This window comes from Zonotrichia albicollis, chromosome 8 (genome assembly GCF_047830755.1).
Source record: "Zonotrichia albicollis isolate bZonAlb1 chromosome 8, bZonAlb1.hap1, whole genome shotgun sequence".
Taxonomy (NCBI): domain Eukaryota; kingdom Metazoa; phylum Chordata; class Aves; order Passeriformes; family Passerellidae; genus Zonotrichia; species Zonotrichia albicollis.
This window is the reverse complement of record NC_133826.1, coordinates 10,041,812-10,062,310: the sequence shown is the minus strand read 5'-3', so window position 1 is coordinate 10,062,310 and position 20,499 is coordinate 10,041,812. Positions and strand designations below refer to the sequence as shown.

Here is a 20,499-nt window from a genome sequence, read left to right as displayed (position 1 = left end):
AATCAACTATCCAGAGGTACAAGAGTGCTGTTTCAAATCCCACTGGCATCACTTAGGAAGGAAAAAATAAATGGAAGAGCAGACACATAACTAGCTCACAAAATCCCTGCAAGAAGTATGAGAAAAGTGTTAAAGTGACAGTAACTTAACAAAATCATTTAAAGTATAAAAATGACACGCAGGATGTGTTTTGCTTCCTCACAATAGATAAATAAGGACTTGACACTGCTATTGCAATATGTTAATTATCTTACAAATTAGATCTCCATCAATTTTAAGGGCTTTAATGATAAAAAGAAATTATGACATCATAAGAGAATGTTAAGTACTTAAGTGACAAAAAGAAATAAATTTCAGTCATATTTTTTAAAATGCTTTCTAATCAATCATAATTAACTGAGTCAAGAAAAAGATACCTCTGTTAAAGACTCACTATCCCCACTCTTTCAATTAAATGGAGAGGATTTCACAGGATGCAGCCTTCAAGACCACCAAGAGGTCTTCTGGCAAACACAGAGAATACCAGTGATGAGATGCTTGCTGCTTTCAAGACAAGAAAAATAAGCAGGAAAGAGTCACCATCCCCATCTTTTCTGCCTTTCTTTATACAAAGAAAAGTTCAGACACTATTTTCCACTCAATCCCTTGCAGGTCATCTTTAAGCACACAGCTCCATTCTGGGTATCTGAATTCCTCTGAATTCCAAACACTCTCTGTTTATTTGGGTTACTACCACTGACTAGCATTTTCATGTGTTTTTTTTTAAATTGCCATTGCTCTTACTGCTCAGTTAAAAAAGCCAATGAGATTATTATTGTCACTATATAATCCCCTAAATATAAAACCCTATGAACTAGACCCTGTAATTTGCAGCTGAGTCAAACATTGCAGGAAACCATCAGGATGAATTTATAGCACTTAACACACTGCAATTCATGCTAATTTAAGAACTGTTCTTTATATCACAGTTCTTGAATGTTCAATAATACCCCAAAAGCAACAACTTTGTATCAGATTCCATGACATATGCGAAATAAAATCCTGTTGATACTTCTCAAAACACGAATTGCTTTGTAGGAACAGTGAAAAAATAAATCTAGTGGCTTGTCATGGGATCAATTTTCTAATACAAACACTTGAACAGTAAAGTCCAAGTACATGAAAACTTGTATGTGTCACAATTTAGAGAAGGAGATAATAGTGCCACCTACTATGGAAAACTGCCTAACATACTCCACGTTAATATCTTGTCTTTGGGTGCTTACAAGTTTCACCAAGTTTTAAGTGTCTGGGATGAAATTTCCAATGCCAAGTGCTTGCTCAAGAGGAACATTTGAAAAACTTCAGCAAAAACCATTCAGCTGGTTCTAAGGCTAAGGAGTAAAAAGAGTTTAGCATAAGAAGAAATGGTTTGGTGTCCCTTCCCTTGAAAAGCTAACTAATTTTTGGAAAACTGCAGCTTTACATGCTTTATTCTCCTCTTGCCTTCTATTTTTGCTGCTAATGCTTCTGGATATTTAATTCTTAAGGACAGATTGTTCCAATTTCTGAAATAGCAGGTGCTACTTAAGGTTTTCTGTACCATCAGGAGGTAAAGGCAAAGCACACAGGCTACGAGACTCCACAGCGATGCTGCAATGACTGTTCCAGGGGAAAGAGTTTAATTTATCTTTTTGTAAGCTGTTTTTTACAAGGAAATAAAAGTCATTAACTCACAGGGGTGAGGTAAAAGAAAAAAACATTAAAAAATGAGGATTCTACAAGACAGACTGGAAGGGACAAAAAGCAGCTCCTGAAAACTATTGGAAACTGTGACTGCCTGTTATAGGACACTAGACAGGACAGGAATCAGAAGAGAACAGATGACTGTAGGTGGATAAATGAACCAGATGAAGACTTGAAGTCAGAAACAGGACAGAAGATGGAACTGGCAGTTCCATCCATCTTCAGTGAAAGAAAAGAGTAATAGATGACAAAAAAAGCCAGGCTCTCAACAAGGATCCTTGAGGAAGGAAACTAAGGAAAGAGAACAGGAATGGAGGCTGGTGGCAGCAAGAAGCCAGCACAGGCAAAGGAAGATAGATGAGCAAAGAATGTTCACAGCAATAGGGTAGCTTTAGTCAAGCAGGAATGAAAGCCAGGAGGGTCTGGTACTCCCTAAAACACACTTCCCTCCCAGAACCTGGAGAAGAAGCTAAGATTCCTCTCTTGGCCCTCCCCTGCTTTTAACAAATGACTGAAACAGGCCAGGTAGAGTTCATGTCTTGTCGGAGGCAGTTCACAGGAAACATGTCACTACTGCTGTCCATGGCAGCTCAAGTGGTGCTTTGCATGGGAGATCTGAGCCCCACAGAAAAACACCAGGGGTGACAGAACACTTGTACATAATGGAATTTTAGTCTTTTCAAGTTTGGTCTTTTACAGATCTGAGAAAACACACACAAATTTCAACAAGTCATGTAGGAAGAGTTATGCTGCAAAGTTAAGCACGCTAACATAAAAAACAAGCAAAATAAGAATGCATGTACAATCTGATGTGTTTATATTTGAAAAGGGCCCTCAGATAATCTTGTTTATCCTCACAGACCTCCTCACCCCCACCCTGTGTGCTCAGAGCTCACATGCTGGGAAGCTCTATGATGTTTAACCACAGACCCATTAGTTTACAACTCCTGAATGCTCAACTCTCCGCTGTAGCAATGCTCTTGACAATGTTTTATGTGCCATTAGCACTTAGATTGCCTTTTCAAAAACAGGGGAGTTAGATCTGTTTGAGAGTCCAAGTACTAAATGCTTTCAGCCCTACTAACCTTACACGTTGCTCCAGAAAAATCTTCATGCAGAGCCTAAGAAGTTTTCTTTAAAAAATGTATTTCCTCTGCTTTCAGACAACTGTTGGCTTGCATTTCACTCCTCTCTCAAACAGACTGAAGCTGCATTTTCTTACTTGTATTCCAGTAATGCCTCTGAGCTTTAATCAAGGATGAGGTCCCATTAAGCTGCCAATAGTCAAGGCTCAGCATTTTAACAGATATCATTAACAGAAAATGAGAGGTATGGTGTGGGAACAACTGTGTGGTATTTAGTACTTTTAGCATATAAGTAAAATGGGTATAATAGCCCTGCTCTGCCTTACAGCAGTGTTGTGAGAACAGACACATTAAAGATTACAAGGCACTAACTAAGATATTATGGTAAAATGGACAAGATAAGCATCTAATCAGCTCCTTGAAATCAGTGGGAGTTTTGTCTAGCAAAAGGCTCCTGGATGTGATTTCAGAAGAGTAAATCACTACATACTATGAGAGGGGAGAATTTCTGGAAGTGCTTGTTACCCACCTAGTGCCGGTCCCTACAGTCAGTGTAAAATTCCCAGCTATAATCTGGCTGATGCTTAGTGCTCTTGAAAAACCTAACGGTTTTAATGCTCATATGTAACAAAAATTCAGGGTTTCATCCAAAACTCACTGAAGTCACCTGGAGCTTTTCCCTTAACTCTTGTGAGCTTTGGATCACAGCCTGCAAGATTACACGAGTCTAATACTTAATTCTGAGCTGGAAAAAACCAAGTCACACCCTCACCAGGGAATCTGAGGAAAAATAGGGTATCTGTGTCTTTTTTATTTCTTTTGCTCTGGGACTGATAACTAAACATATCATACATACCAGTGGTTTCTCTGTAATTTATTAATAAATATGTATTCCTTCCTACATACCTGGCTTTTTTTTCCCTTTCTGTCCTGGTACCCCTTCTGTTGGTTCATGAGCTTTCTTCATTAACATGGAGAGAGAGGCATCATGTGTTCGAAAGAGATCCACAACTTTGTATAAATCAACATCTGTGATCAGATCGCAGCTCAACACCAAGACATCAGTCTGTCAAAGAAGAAAAAAAAAAACCATCAAACCTTTCAGAGATACAAATTACCACATATGGACTAGCATTTGAACACCCAAAACCAAATACACACTTTAACCTTTTTCTTACTTTTTTAATTTACCACTGCCAAAACCAGTTCCTGGTTTTTACCAGTGTGCTTTTCCCGAGTCCTGCTGTTACTGTTGTTTGGTTAATGCTTATCCAGATCTGCACCATATACAATATGCGACCATCTGAATTGTCTTCATCTGCTCCTAAGGACACAGAAGCCATGGCTTTCAAAACTAGCAAGAAATTCTACAGTTATTTCAACAGTTACTTTTAGTTATATAATGAGGTAGAAAAAAAAGAGTTCTTTCTAAAGAACTCTTTTTAGCTGACTTTGCATCTGGCAACAAAGTGCTGGAAAAGATATTTAAACTATGTTATTTTATTGGGGGACAAAAAAAAAACAAAGACTATCTAGGATGTGATTTACACAGTAATTGCACTGCGATGGTGGGCTCAGTTGAGAAATACATTTCCTAAAACCAGCAATACTCCATATTATAAGGAAAAAAACCAAAAAAGGATGTTAGGTCCTATTTAATAGGAGGCTTGTACTTTATTTTGATCTCAAAGGATTCCAAAATCCCTTATGCAGTTTTTAAGAGAACTGCTGCACAAGTCACAGGAACATTGTCACATATTGAGCAAGACACAGCAGCTTCATTAGCAGCGGACACTATCAATATAATCCACCCAAAAACTCTTATTTAGAAAAAATTTTCTGTATTTCATGTAGGTTCTGAGATAAGCTGCCAAAAACCTATGAGTTCAGCAATTAACTTAATTTAAACTAATCCTAACATAATATTTGTGCATAATATTTGGCTGACACAAAAGTAGCAAATTTCCACTTTTTGTTAACGATCAACCTTCTAATGGCCTCTCCAGAAGACACTGTTTCTTTTCTGATAGTTACCATTTTCACTTTCTCTGCTGCCATTTTCCATGCTAAGCCTCCCTGCAGTGTGACATGGCTGCCTAATTTTATCTTTTTAAAATACAATATTTAATGAGAAGGGCATTAGACAATACTTAGAAAAAACCTGAGTTAATCCATGGAGGATCGATCAGTAATTCTACTCTTACTTTTGAAAACTATCTTGGTTTAAAGCAAATTGATTCAGGATTGACCTCTCATTCCAGAAAAGTTTATTAAAAAAAAAGCTTGCTTTTTTATCTAACATGAGGAGATTCCACATTGTAATTGAGATTAGCTGAGGTCTGGTATTTACATTATTTGACAGGTTCTCCTAAAACTGCTAGGCAGTTTCATGTGTTTACCAATAAGGTGTTGGAATTCATCATGTCACAAACTGTTGGAGATGCTGATTTGGCATGCTGTGCAAAAGGTCAAGCTCTTCCATTTTCAAGTGATTTGTCCCCACTTTACTGAGAAACACCTGGCTGCTTTACAGGAAGGAACAATCTGCAAGTTGAGAATTTTACACATTCAAAACCTGACTTGCATCACTTCTTTTAACATATTTTCAAAACGTGTATTTTATATTACAGTTTTGCCCAAGGAAAGTGTTTTAATTAGCACTTCTCTAAAAAAACCCAACATGCACACATTGGAAAAAGCCCCAACAACCCAAACCACTAAAGCGAGTTGCCCAGCACTCTGGAGCAGCCCTGCTCCAACATTCCAGAGTGCACAAAGAAAATAAGAAAAAATTTCAGCTTGGTGTGGAAGCAAATCTCCCGCTTCACAACTGTAAACTGTGAAGAAACACATATTAAATATCCTGGAAAATCCTGCAAAATTTTCAGATATTCTGTTTTTACAAGAGCACGAATGAATAACAACGTTTACAGAAAAGACCAAAAGGTATTCAAGACCCATATAAATAGACCTGTACTTTTCAAACTCATTTTTAAAGAAAGAAGAGATTGCCAGCTTCAAATCTAGCTGCATTTGCTCCAATGGTGAAAATAAGAAATAATCAAATGGGAGAGACTGACACCCCAATAGTCTTATACTAAGGAATGACTATCTGGACTTGTAAAACAAACCTTGTAATTATTTCACATTTTACTAAATGCTTTAATCTGTCACTAATGCAAAAACCCAACAAGCATTTCATAGTTCTGACCAGGCTCCTGGGTTTTTTCTCCTCCCTATAGGACAAGCTTTTTGCAAAAACTGAATGCAAGACCCCTGAGGAGCATACGGGAACAGAACCACCAAATGTCTGGTTGCCATCTGTTCTACCCATTTACTCTCCCAATATGTAAATAAACGTCAGTGAGCGCAGGGACCAGTGAAACACACAGTTGCTCTGTAAAGCCCACATTTCTGCCTCTCCTCCTGATGAGCAGAGCAGTGGCCTCAGAAGCACGCTGAGAATACACCATGAAAGGCTCTTTTGGGACTTGACAGCTTCCCCTTTGAAACACCACCCCCCTCATAAATAAAGCCCTCACTGTCTAATGGATGCACTTTTTTTTCCAGTGTACAACTCCTGAACGAATAAACTAATGGCTGAATGAAAAAATAAACTATCCTAGAACCTTAGCAGAAGTGTGTGTTTTTCTTTACGTTTTCGAGGTGGGTGTATAAGAAAGAAAATAAATGGTAGAACTTGTGGGTTTTTTACATATATACACACCAAATAAATGCAGTGCACCTTTCCCAATGAGCCACTGATACAAAGAAGAGAAGTACATACTTAGTACATGCACTCACGCGCTAACAAGGGGTATGTGAACATACTTGACTTCATGAATTATGCAAACGCCTAATGCACGCACATCTCTTAATGAAATACATGTAACAATGATTACATCAACCCCAAACTATTATACAGACGATAAGAATCAACACAAACTGATTAAAAAAACCCCAGCAAGCACACACCTCAAGCAGAACAACTGCAAAGGAAAAAATGCACTCACAAACGCACTCTCCACGTGCATTACAACCACAGGCAGGGCAAGGCAAAGGTCTTAAATCAAGAAGGGCCATCTAATGGCTCGAGCAGGAGACAAATACTTGGAATACCTGGTATCTTCCTGCTCTGCCAAACTTGACACACTTTGTGTGCCATTTTGTTTCTACTACTTTTATGACAAAGAGCAGGTCTCATCATAGACCAGGGCTCTGCCACAGCAGCTGCTATACAGAGCAGGTGAAAAGGCCACCAAGCATAGGAGAGCAGCAAATGAGTTTGGGTGGAAGAACACAGGAAAACACTGCATTGCTACTCTCAGGGACAGCAGCCCTGCCCTCCTGGTAGCACAGCTCATGTTTTTGTGAGCATCACAAGAGCCACAGCAAACACAAGGAGAATAAAATGCTCATTGGAAGTGTTAACTTGGGCCTTAGCAATCCCTTTTAACCTCAGATTTGCAATTTATTCACTCAAATGAAAAACTGAGACTAAGCTACTGACCAGTGAAAATTGGGATTCTGCAGATATCATTCCACCTATGATCCAAGTTTCAAGAAGATCCTTCTGCATCCCTACTGACTTAATGAATTATTGTAGCTCTGGCCTTGGAGTCCAACCATCCCTGAATACAGAGTATTCAGTTAAGTCAAGTATGAAAACATGGCACTAAGGTCCCCACTTCTCCATTCTACCTTTCTAATACTGGCTAACAGCACGTCACCATCAAATGTTATAAACTGTGAAATGGTCATATATGAAATAAGTTCAATACTTGATCCAGATAAATAAAACAGGGTAACATAAAACATGAAGAGATTTATACAAAACAGAGAAAACAGTAAGGAAAAAACACTGAAAACCAGTATGTCAACAACTATATTAAACCCAGCACAATATGGAAAACATATACAAAAACAAGGCCAAAAAGCAGATTGTTTTAAGAACTCGGATCAAGACAGCCGATTTAAAAATAGAAAACATGTTTTCAATGGAACTAATTCATACCACAGATCAAAAGATGGATGCAATTATATGGTGTAATATACCAGCATAAATAAAAAGCCTTGGACTTTCTCACACCCTGCATACAAAGGCAATGCTAAAAACCCTTTTATATTCAGCAATTATTGCTGAAGCCCTTATGATCAAACAGGAGATGTCAAGGTTACCACAGATAGCTGGCAGCAAATTATGAATTTTTAGTGGTATTTACTATGCTTTTTCTATCAAGTATAGACAAGGGCAGGACCTCACAGCCTAAACTGCTGATGGCCTCAAAAACAGCAGACTAGAAAATGAGAAAACATGTGTTGCAAGGAAACTGTAATATGAACAAAATCAGCCTCAAGAGAAAGAGGAAAACAAATGTCAGATTGCATTATAAACAGAAAAGAAGCAAAACATCCACAAGCAGTAGAACCAGCTTCTTAACAGAACTGAAAACAGACAAAACACTGAAGCTAAATGTTAAAAGTTTCTAATTGCAAAGTATTACAGCTGAGACTTTGACAGGAAAAGAAAGAAAATCAAGAGATTAGATATTCTCAACCTAAGTTAATACATGCACAAACAGAGAACTTTGCATCACTTCCTGCGGTGTCACCAAACAACAGGGGAGAGAGAGAGGAACAAGTTATAATTACTGCTGGAATTAGGACTGAGTTTTATACACAATAGCCTGGAACTTCACCCACATGTTGCATTAACAGTGGGGTTTGTGTGTAATGCTTTTTATTATTCTAAAGAGTGGAAAGGGAAAAAACAGTTTGGCTGTGGGCAAGCATTTTGATTGCTTGTTAGCATTCTCCAGGCAAAGTCAAAGATACCTCCCAGCAATTGCATTACTCACCACTCTTCAGATCAGAAACTTACATCCAAGGCTTTAAATAATCCCTTTTTATCTCAGTCTCCATTAAGAGACCTCCAATTTCCACACCTGTGACCTCTTTGAAGCTCTATGGCTGTTGCTGCAACTGGAGCAGGGAACCTCATTTATTTTTTGATGTCTGTAAGATCTTGTTAGCTACCAACTGAACTGGCCGCCTTTGGCTGGGAATTCCCACTCTCCTTTTGTAATGTCCTTGATGGAGAGATTCAGAGGGAAATCATGATTTAGTACTTTGCTAGCAGACACAAAGCATTTACCTACTCTGCTGTCACCCTGCAGCAGGAAGTTTGCTGTAGACCAGCACCTTCTAAACTATTCTGAGGATAGAGGACAGTGGAGGCACAGAATGTCTCTCAATCTGAAATCCAGAAGCAACCTGTCTTCACTAAAGGATGGAAGAATTAATTTTTAAGATCTGTGTAATGTGAAAGGAGCTTCTTAGAGACTTATTTTTCCCTTACAAAAAAAAAAAAAAAAAAAAGAAAACAGAAAAGTCTGATGTGGGAGCCAAGGGAGTCTCTTCTAATTTCCTGGATGGCCCTGAATTCATCAGGTGAGGATATCTTAAGGCAATGTGAATGCCTTCACATACGTAACCTGTCAGCATCACTGTTTATCTTCCCAAAGAAAGCTGCAAGAAAGATGCCAGAAGCTGGGGAGGAGACTTAACCCCAGTCCCATCATATGGCTCATCCTATGTTTTGTATCAGATGGGACCATACAATGAAAACACCATTTTAGGTTATCTTTTCATCTCACGAGCTACCATCCAAAATCAATATTTTTTAATTTACATACATATAAGCTAGGAACAGGAAAGATATTCAAGCCTAGAAGGCATCCTGTCTCCTCCCAGAAGGAAGTCGTGTTACCTATGCTCAAACTGACATGTGAGGTGGAAAAGTGTAATTTACAGTTCTCAGCAACCAAACCCAGAACTATAGAGATGAACAGAAGTTCATACACTTATTAAGGAAACTTTCAAAGCAGGACATTGATATTATGACACTTACTGAACTGTAAAACTTCTGGTCTGGAACATAAGCTTTGCAATCCACCTTTTTCTCTGGTGTCAACTAAATCAATCTTGTCCTGCTTATACAGTACTCCAAAAGTAATTTTCTCAGCTTATTCCTCTACCCCCATCACCCTTCTTCACTGGTTCTGTTTTCTATCACATGAACCACAAGCTGTTTACTGTCCTTTTAAAAGCCTATCCCGACCACTTGTCACGCACTTGACAAAACTACTTCTATGGCACTTCAACACAGGATGACAGCCCTAGTATCTATTTGTATCTTCTAAAGGGTGTGGCTTCAGCCTCTGCTGCCTTTATTTTTTTTTTTAGTAAAAGAAATCTGCTACCCTTACACTTGCAGGACACTGACAATTGTCATCCTATCAGTATCCTGGGGCACTGGACTGACACAGTTGATCCTATAATGGTAGGCTCTCTCATCTGTCTGAGATCAGGGTCATCTCCTGGGTTTGTGTCCCAATCCTGAGTATGTGGTTTTCCCATCTGGAGGCATCCAGAAGCATGCACTGTGCCTGCAAAAGCTCAGGGGAGAGAACCCAGAACCCAGAACCCAGACCCTGCATTTGCCAGTTCATGGAGGGTAAGCCTGGCAAGGTAAATTCTCTCCTGGCTCAATGCAGTGCATGGACAGACCCCTTCTCCACAGGCACAACTCCAGAAACAAATGGCACTCTCCTCATCACTCCTTTCCTGGAAGACAGGTTTCCAGGACTACCTGGATGGCAGCACTGCCAGACCTGCTGTGCAGCTGATCTGGGACCCTGCCTCCCATGAACAGAAAGGAGAACGCAGCAGTCGGGCTCCAACCTCAGCAGCAGCAGCGCAGCAGGAATTGCTGCCAAAGCCCAGAGCTCAAGCCCAGGCTTAACACTTAATGGAAGCAGAGCCTTAGGCAGTCAGGTGCTGCAGTCATACACACAATAATAATAAAAAGTAGTCCTAATGGAGCTCAACCGGCTCAACTTATTGAAGGGAAAGAAGGCCTTTGCCCACAGCCAGCAAGGAGCCCAACTGCAGATCTCTCAGCAGCACAACAAAAAGCAGGAATGACTGGATTCAAGGGCTAGGAACCACTGATCAGCATAGGAATAAAATGCTAAGTGGTTTAAGAGGGAGAATAAGTATAACCTGGAATAAAATAGCTAAGTGTGTAATAGACAATTCATACATTCTAGTAGATGAAGAAAGTCTCGCTATATTTCAGAAACGCTTTCACTAATTCGTCCCTAAGTTTTGGAGTTAACAGACCCAACTAGTGGGTGCAAACTCCCATAAAGACTAGAGGATCATAATGGTTCTTTGCAGTCTCAAACTAGACACTAAATAAAAACCAAAACATACAAGCATGTGTCCTCAGGAATCATTCTGCCATCCTGCAGCTAGTATCAGCACGATCTTAAATTAAAAAAAAAAACCCTTTCCAAGGTCAAAACAAGTCATTACACAACACCCAGTTTCAACACTGCTTCAAAAGAAAACCCGAATTCTGATGTACTCTGCAAAGCAGAGGCTCTGTGAGACAGCTCAGTGAAACTGCTACTGTGCACCAGCCTGCACAGGAGGGGAAACCACCAGCCTGAAACCCCATCAGCCTTGTTCAAATGTTGGGGCTCTTCTCTAAACACTTTTCATGCTATGGTAAATAAAAGCACTATTATAAACTGTAGATCCTTAAACTAATCTTCCACACAGGATCATTTTCTCCTCTAGCACCTTTCCAATTTTTCTAATGGTGTTTGGTCTGCAGCAACTGCTGTTGTAAGAAAAATGTTACGAAAACTTCAAGACCTCCACTGCTTTTTCCAGCGCTATTAGTGTACATCCAGAATTTTCATCATCTTCCCAAAGAAGCTGATTGAATTTATACTATAGAAGAATATCTAAATTTGCTTAATGAAAAATCTAAATACAGATTTGCTTTTCCATTTTCAGCACAGAACCAAGGAAAAATGAGATAACCTGTTTGGGTTTCCCAGTTAACACAGCATGACAAAAATGCAAAATTAAATTCCAGGCATCCTAAAGTTCACTGATCTTTACCATGGCTTTCACCAAATTAAACAGTGACAGAAAACCAATGCTGAGAAGAGTGACAGTCTCTGGGATAGCCTGTGCTGATCACACCACATTCCTATTATCAGTGTCACACAACTGTTCCAAGCTGCAAAACCAGACACAGGGGAAAACCCTCCCCAGCACAATTAAGTCCATGGGCTGACGTTTGGCATCTCCTTCCTCCCACATTCCCCAAAAACTGGAACTAGGTGCTTAGGCTCCAACACACAGATCAGCTGTGTAAGATCTGAACAATTCCATTTTCTCTTTCAGGGGAAGAATATCACCTGCAATTATACCTTCTTTGGACATTTCTCTGGAAGAACATTCCTTCCTTGCTGCCTGCAGCCTTTTTTGCTTTGTTTCTAGCCCGTGGGATTTCTACTTGTGTATCTTCCCCATGTCTGGATCTTAACAGATCTTCCTTCATAGAATGCTTGGGCTTTTCATGGCAATTGTGGGCATTACAGCTGTCACAGTGTCATCCTTAAAGCACAGTAAGTTATTTACACAGGGCAGCTGTATATATTTTAAATAGGGAAAATGAACGAGGATTTACCAAAATGAACACTGCTATTTACTCTCCCAAAATGAAAACTAGTAGTGGCTGACAAAACCAGGAAAATATTTTTACCAGGATGCTTTTAAATAAATTCAGCTATATGCCTGTGCAAAGAGCTTGCTATGTCTGCAAGTAGAATAGGCTGAATTTGTGTAATTCATCAGAAACCACAGAGGCCTAAATGAAAACACACACTGTAATACAGGAAAAGCAATGACCATTAACTTCTACATGGGAACAAGAGGTATTGGTTAACATAATGAGCACAGGCCTGGAGTTCCCAGGAGCATGAAAAGGAAAAGGACATGCAGGGGGAGATGCAACAATTGAAGCTGACAGGCATCTCAGGTCTGTCAATGACTCTTCTTGCAAAACACCTAAGGTTTTGCAGTCTCTGTAATGGAAGGCATCCTCTTTACAGGACAATGGCCAGAATAGCAAATGCCCTATAATCATTCTTGATCCAACTTTCACAGCTAATTACCTTATTCAAACTTCTGGTGTTTAAGCCATTATCCGTAGTAAACCTGGGCAGCAAAATAATTTAATTAGCTAGAGTCTTCTAAAGCTGAGTAACATTAGAAAAAATAAAATAAAACAACAAACAAACAAAACCCCCCAACAACTGCAGAATTCTCTCTTACCCTGCCAGAAAAAATAATGATCAGCTGAACACATTCTTCAAGTGCAGAGTCAGGCAGTGGTGTATTGTTCCTCCCAGCCACCCAGCCTGAGCACCTGCCCATGTAGCTGCTTTCTACAAAGACCATCAGCTCTGCTTTGGGAATGGGATTTGGGCATGAAAACGGTAATAAATGTTTACAAAAACAAAAATAATGTTGGCCAGTGCCTTCAGTCGTGGCAGCTTTCAGTAAGAGGCAGAGAGAGAGAAAAAAGATCCTAGATACCCTGTGAACTGCCATCTGATACATCTGCTTTCCCTACTAACAACATTGTTAAAGGCAGAAACAGAAAAACCACCAAGACAGCATTTTTATTTGCCTTTTAAACACTTAAGTAAAAAATGTTTGCTGTCAGCTGAGCTGGAAGAAAATTATTAAATTATTTTTACTACTTCAAAACAGATTAATAGAATATTTAGTTCAGCCTTGCTATTATACAGACCTTGTCTCGTACAAATGAATTTAATTTGGGTTTCTTATTTCCACCAACAGTACAAAAAAATAACTCTATATTATGGGGACCTAAGTTTTTCTTTCCATGCTCACCAAAACTCTGCTCAGTCGTACCAAAAGGATTCAGATTCCATCTTGCAGCAAGCTTCCTTACATCATGTGTTTGGAAAGGAGATTTTTCAGCAGAGGAAGCGGAGCGCTTCGCCGTGCTGGCCAAGACTCCACGGATCAGTGACCCTCAGCAGCGCACGGACCACCACCGTGACATCACACTTTCCACAACACGGAGCCCAAGGATGCACATACCAAGAGAATCTGGAGTTTCAAGCTTTGTTTATTTGCTCAAAGAAAGTTGGTTTTCCTTCTTCTTTTTGGTAGCTTTTTAGGGTTTGTTTTGCTTTGCTTTTAAAGAGCTATATTACTTTGTAATCTTACTTTTTGAAACTGAGAAAACCAGGTGGACCACCTGAGATGAAACATTTCTCTCACAAGCACTCAGCAGCGATAGCAGCAGAAGACAAGCTGATTAATTCACACCATATTATTCAGGGCTTCCATTAACACAGCTAAGGGCTCATCAAGGGAGGAAAATATGAAATTGTTCCATTGCTGTTACTCTGCTGGAACGCCACATTTTAATCACTGTCTGGAGTATAGTTGGGTCACACAAGGGAGAGAAATGCTTAATAGAAGATGAAAATAATACAGACTCACTGAAGACAAATGTTTGATCCAGGCACACCCAATCCACCCAAAACACAGATTCATGAGTTAACCAGGTTTTTCAACCTGCTGCCTGGAGAGCCCCAGCCTGGGAGGGGTGCCAGACAGCAGCTGTGTGGGTCTGGTAAAATTTGGCACAGGAAACAAAATGGTCAAATATTAGAGATGCCTAAATTTCAGAGGAGCTCATTTGTAAACTATATAGTGACACCCCTTGCCATTTATTTTTTTCATCAACAGTAATCTACAATCCACAAAATGGCTTTAGCAGCCTGATGAATGGTATAAGCAGAAGGTCACAGAAACACAGTCCTCAAAGGGGTTTCCTGAGTCAAGAGTTTTGCCTCCTGTCATTTCAGCTATTGATTTATTTAGTTCATTTAAAAGCAAACAAAAATACAAAACAACACATTCTCATTCTAGGAGGAAATTGGGGGATTCTTATCTTGTTTACACCTGGAAAACTGTCTCACAATCATATTCTGCTCTGATTAAAACTTTTCTGTAATTTTCAGCCTATGTTTTCTCACAGCTAATTTAAACCCATTTATACTCCACTCTGAATATCTTATCTCCTTTTCTAGTGTTTGTCCCACATTTGATACATTTGAGTTCCACACCTGCTCAGTATTCCTGGCAAACAATCCTTCTCACTGCCTTAAGCAATACAATTAATTTCTCATCTCTACATAAAGAATACTTTACCTGACACATTCTAGTTTTGCATCAACCTTTTCTTCCTCCATCAGAGTGGCTGCTTATCATCACACTATTTCAACTAGTACATTCTGAGACACTGCAATTTACTCTTGGGCTTCTAGTTCCTACCACAAATTTCTTGTTACTATTGCCCAAAATCACAAGTTCTGTGTTACCAGCCAAACTCTAAGTGCTATATGTGCTATAACATGAAGGTCATGGCACACATTTTGCATACTGGTCCTGTGAATCAGCCAAAGGAGGTCCACTGAACTGCAAGAGCAGGCTTTTAAGAATGACAGCAGCAGTCAAATAAATGAAGACCTATTTCTGGACTGCAAAAAACCATATTGGATGTATCAAAAGACTTTGCAATGTGACTTGAAAAAATCATGCCCACTAATACCAGCTACAGAGGAAAAGCCTCCCTGAGTGCGCCAGGGGATTTAATTGCATAAAATTACAAGGAACATCAAAATAAGTTCACATTTAAAAAGGCTGTTCCCCATAATAACAACAACAACAAAAAAATTATCACTGAAAGACAAGCTGCCTACAAAACCAAACTGCATCATCTGCTACCACAGCCTGCAGCAGACAGCACTCAATCTTTTCTCTTGCTAGGAAGTGTTATCACATATCATCACTGAAATGGTCAAGACTTTTATAATTTCCCTATTACCCAGATTCAACTCACCTGAATGCTCCAGCCAGTGCTGCTTACCAATGAAAACCAGAAACAAGGACTAGTAATAGTTATTGAGGAGAAAGCAAGTATATATGATTTTAAATGAAAGCTGAATCTCTTCACCTAATTATGCCTCAGTTCTCAGTTGGAGAATTGTGAGGCCAAACTGATTAATGGTGTTTGCTATTCAGACCCCAGAACTGAATGTTTAATAAAAATAAACAAAACAACCCACTAAAAGTACTGGTAAAGAACAGGCCAGACTGACACCCAGGCCTAGGAATACAGAAAGTGAAACTTACAGGACCAAGTTTTCTGGTGTTCACTACTTTTCATGCAGGTACCTTAAGGACTCAAGTTTAGCATAATATTTTTATTGTATGAAGGATCCAAGAAAAGGATACATTCAGATTTGTAATGAACATGAAAATCCTTATGAAGCTGCTACCTTGTCAATCAGGTGTAGGCTGAGACAGCCAAAAATAACAGGAAGACTTCCAATAGAGCAAAGAACTTGCATCTAGTATATCAACTTTCGAAGTAAAATTGTCAAAAACATTATTATGTGTGCAGAGCGGGCAAACAGCAAACCAAAACTTTAATGAGTTTCCTTTGCTCTCATGAACTTCTGAACAACTTGCAAAAAGTAAGACTGGCAGTCAGATGCTTGTTACTGTGAATGAAAAGTCAGTCTTCCTTGCCACCAAGAAGACCAGCACCATAAAGAGAGAAAACAATGGAAACTACACTTCCTTAGCCCTTACAGGTTTTGCATGCACATGCTCTCCTGCTACTTCTGAATGCAATTCTCTAAGTCTAATCTTGACATCTAATTTTTAAAGTATCAAGCCTCATTACCCAAGGAGCAACACAACAAAAAGGCCCAAAACTGCAGGCACAGCAAGAAGCAGTGAGACTCCTTCAGTCAAAGCTACACAAGGCAGCAAGTCATGAAATGTTATGCTTTAGAGTGTTTTATGCACATCTCAGAATTTGTGATCAGCAGTTCTGCTACCCTTAGCCATATTTCTTACTGTGCATTTATAATCTTGGCTCTACTCCCTGTCACTTGCACTGCACACAAGTAAGTTGTCTATGCTGCGCCACGTTACCTCGCTTTCACTGAGCATACTCGCTCTTCTGTCTGTGGGCAATTAACTCAATTTGTGACAACTAAGTTTCAGCAACCAGTTTAAACTTCTCATCAGACTTTTGGCATGGGCTGCAAAAAGCCTGCCAGCAAACTATGGCCACAAGAAGCAGTTGTTTTCACCAGGGAAACTCATTCTTCAACGAGATCACTCTCCCGCTGCACCACAAACACAGCCGACATACAGCAGCTTTTCAGCTGCCTCTACTGAGGAGTTCTCTCACCTCTATCACACAGGAGAGGGCATACCCTGTAAGAGGTGCACCAGTGGTATGCATTTACTACAGGAATGACTCCAAAGTACACAGTGCAGCAATCTGCTCAAGAACTTAGTATAGGCTTCTTTCAAATAAGAGACCACTTTGTCCTCTGTGCCCAGGCAAGCAGACATGGAATAAAAAGGGCAGAAGCAGCTGCTGCCACTCATACATAGCATCTGACTTAGGAAAGCTTGTGTGGTTTTCAGGACTACCTCACATCTTCTCTAAGCCTTTTTTCTGGAAAATAAACAGAAGATCAACACTGCCGCCTGTGAAGACACACTATTTTCTAACTCACACACTCTACTTGTTGCTTCCCAGGGCCACTAAGCAGACCTGGCTGGATTACCAAAAGACAGACACCCCAACATTGATCAGACAATAAAACTGTAAGATCAGGGTTCCAATTTGCAGTGCAGATACTTCCTTGTTGCATGCAGGTGTTTAAAAAATACTGCCAAACTGAGTTATGACAAAATGTGATTCTGTACATGACAGAAACATTCAGTTCAGTTAAAGTGATTTTGTTAATTTTGATTTTCTTAGTTATATATTCTCTTCACCCTCTAAATACTAGTCTGTGCATTAATCCCTTGCCAGATCTGTCTCCTTGTGCCATCTACACATCCCTATTTGCCTTGAAGTTTCACCTTGCCTCAAATGAATTCTCTTGGGAGTATATAGCCTGTAACACTGCACTTTATTAGCTTCAAAAAGAGCTTCAAAAAGAAACCTCAGGACTTAAGCACTCATTGATGTTCTGTTGCAACATTTATTTAAACAGGCAATTTGGCTAAGATGGCCTAAACAGACAGGGAACAAATCCTATGATTAAGTGTATGACAACAACAAAAACAAAATTCCGTCCCAGATCACAGCAAGAGCTCCGAGCAGCGTTTCTGCCTTACATGGGAGTGTTTTAATTATGCAGCTGGAAATTAAAATTCTATAAACTGCTGGTTTTATTCGAACAGCAGCCCTTTATCACATCTGGGCACTGTTTACTGAAGAGCTTACTGTAAGACCAAGGGAACAAAAGCAGAGGAAAAGCAGAAAACTGAAGCCCAGCACGAGTCACTGACCCAAGAGTGCAGGCACGCCTGTGTCATGACCAGCAGTGAACACAAACTCTCTGGAGCATCACTGCACTGCCTTAGGCAGCAAAGAACATTTGCGCACAGCTACGCCCCCAAGCACTAGGTAGACAGACAAGAACTATCACACTCTGTATCAAAAATCATAGAAACAAATACAACCTTTTAATTCCTTGCCAGAAAGCTAACAGTGACCAAGAAGCAGCCAGAGCCCAGCCTGAACAGGCTCCAGCCTTCCCAGCTCTCAATTCCAGTCATTCAGAGTCTTTGTGTGCGTTCCCTTGTGAGGTGACCTTTACAAAATTCAGCTCTTTTGAAGACCAGGAAATTCAGTTATGCACAGTATCACTACATAGGACACCCCTTACAATATAATGAAAAAAATTACAAACAAATAACTTCCATTTAAGTTCAATAAAAGACAGTAATACCTTAATTTTCTGGTGAATATGCCTCAGTGAATCTGCTGTACCCATGTCCATGTTGTCACTGATGCACACAAAATCAAGCTTCATTTTTGTGTCCAGGTTTAGCATCTTCTGGATTTCCTTCCTTGTAATCACAATGACCTCTAGGACAAAGAAGAGTGAGATGAGACAAAGCAGAAAAAATCTAAATAATATTAATCACAAATAGGATACACCCACTTTTTTATTTAGAAAGGCTGATGGAACTGTCAAAAGGCTTGAGCAACATAACTGGGTTCTCCACCCAGGCAAGCTCTTTTGGCAACAGTAACTTTTCAAGAAAAGAATTAAACTCTAATGACTGTGAAAACAATCTGCCCTGCTTGGCTGGGGGGAGGTTGTTACTGAAAGGGACACATGCATGTGTGGCATGAGCTAGCAAGACAGAACAGACACTTCTTGTATCATTAACCAGCAACTTCAAACCATATGTCCTCAAAGAGACCAATGAGACCCCGTGTTCATGTCACCAACACTTTGGAGCTTTGTCTTTTGCTGCCCCAATCCTGTGTAATCCTCTGTGGACAACACCAACCACACTATTACAATACAATGGTTAAACTATTTCTCAGCATCAGCTTGGCAAGAAAGTGGAGTAATATATGAGCAACAAATTCATTCCATCTACAAAAGAAAAAGGATAAATGCATATTTGAAGGAAATCAACACTGGCATGAAAGCATATTTTCCAAAATGAAGAATGTGAGAACAGAAGCTCTGCAAAGAAAAGACTGAGGAAACAAGATGACAAGAAACCTTTTTCCTCAGTCTTAAGAATGGGAAGGAAAAGCAACAATCAAATTTTCCAGTTAAAATATCCCCTCAAAACACCTCAACACTATAACATTGTATTCCACATGGAATTTTAACAGAGAATTATGGGAAATAATAAATAAGAATGATAATAATAGAAAAGGCAAGATGAAAACACAGGAATAAATCTGCATCAATCAAAACTCAACTCATCTTGAATCTATTAAAAGAAAAAGAGAAAGGAACTGTAAACATGGGACTTGTGTGGCATTTTGGTGCCAGAGACATGGCTGTTCTTCCACTCCCATACTGGATGTCAGTGTGAATTTAAAAAAGGCTGAAGAACCTAGAGGAAAGGACTGAAAGCACACCTTGAATTAGGTTAAGAATTAACTGATGAAGAGAGTACTGGTATCAGGTGCAAGTTGTAAGCTCACACAGTTCAGCATAAACCTGGTGAGCTGGGCAAAGGCCTGCTAAATATTAGGAGAGATGAAGCACTTGCAATTAGGACAAAAGAGACACAGTGAGTCACCCATGGAACACCTACTTACTTCCACAGCAAGTATGAGGAACTAATCCTTAAGGGAGAGAACTGATGCCACTGGATCATTTAATGCAGGGGTGGACAGCTTGGTCACAGAGTGAAGCACAGAAGGAGCAGGAAGGTGGCAGTTTCCTTACTGAAGCTGAATGCATTTGCTGAATACAACCCTGCATGTCCACACTTTCACTGGGGACAGATGAGCTGAAGCACTGCATGTGAGAAAGGAGAAAGATCTGACTGCAGCACTGTCACAGGGTCACAGCAGGGTTCAGGGTGGAAGGGACCATGCTGGGTCATCTGAGCCAACCTCCCTGCTCAAGCAGGGTCATCTCAAATCACATTGCACAGGATTGTGTCCAGATGGCTCTGGGATACCCCCAGTGAGGGAGATCCCACACCCCCTCTGACAGCCTGTCCAGTGCTCAGGCACCTGCACATTAAAGAAGTTCTTTCCCATGTTCAGGCCAAACCTCCTGGGAATCAGTTTCTGCCTGTTTCCTCTTGTACCATTGCTTGGCACCACTGAGCAGAGCCTGGTCTGTCCTCTGGCACCTCCCCTCAGATAGTGACAGATATTGATTAGGTCCCTTCTCAGTCTTCTTTTTTCACCTCTGAACAG

The 20,499-nt window shown here is 40.0% G+C and overlaps 1 protein-coding gene across 1 annotated transcript in view; it reads right to left on the bottom strand.

Moving 5' to 3' along the window:
• EIF2B3 (eukaryotic translation initiation factor 2B subunit gamma) overlaps nt 1-20,499 on the bottom strand; it is a 94,380-nt gene that overhangs the window by 72,042 nt on the left and 1,839 nt on the right. The window contains exons 2-3 of the mRNA XM_074545906.1: nt 18,545-18,684; nt 3,717-3,876 (exon numbers count right to left, since the gene is read on the bottom strand). Coding sequence (XP_074402007.1) covers nt 3,717-3,876; nt 18,545-18,684 — 300 coding nt within the window. The remainder of the gene's footprint in view (nt 1-3,716; nt 3,877-18,544; nt 18,685-20,499) is intronic.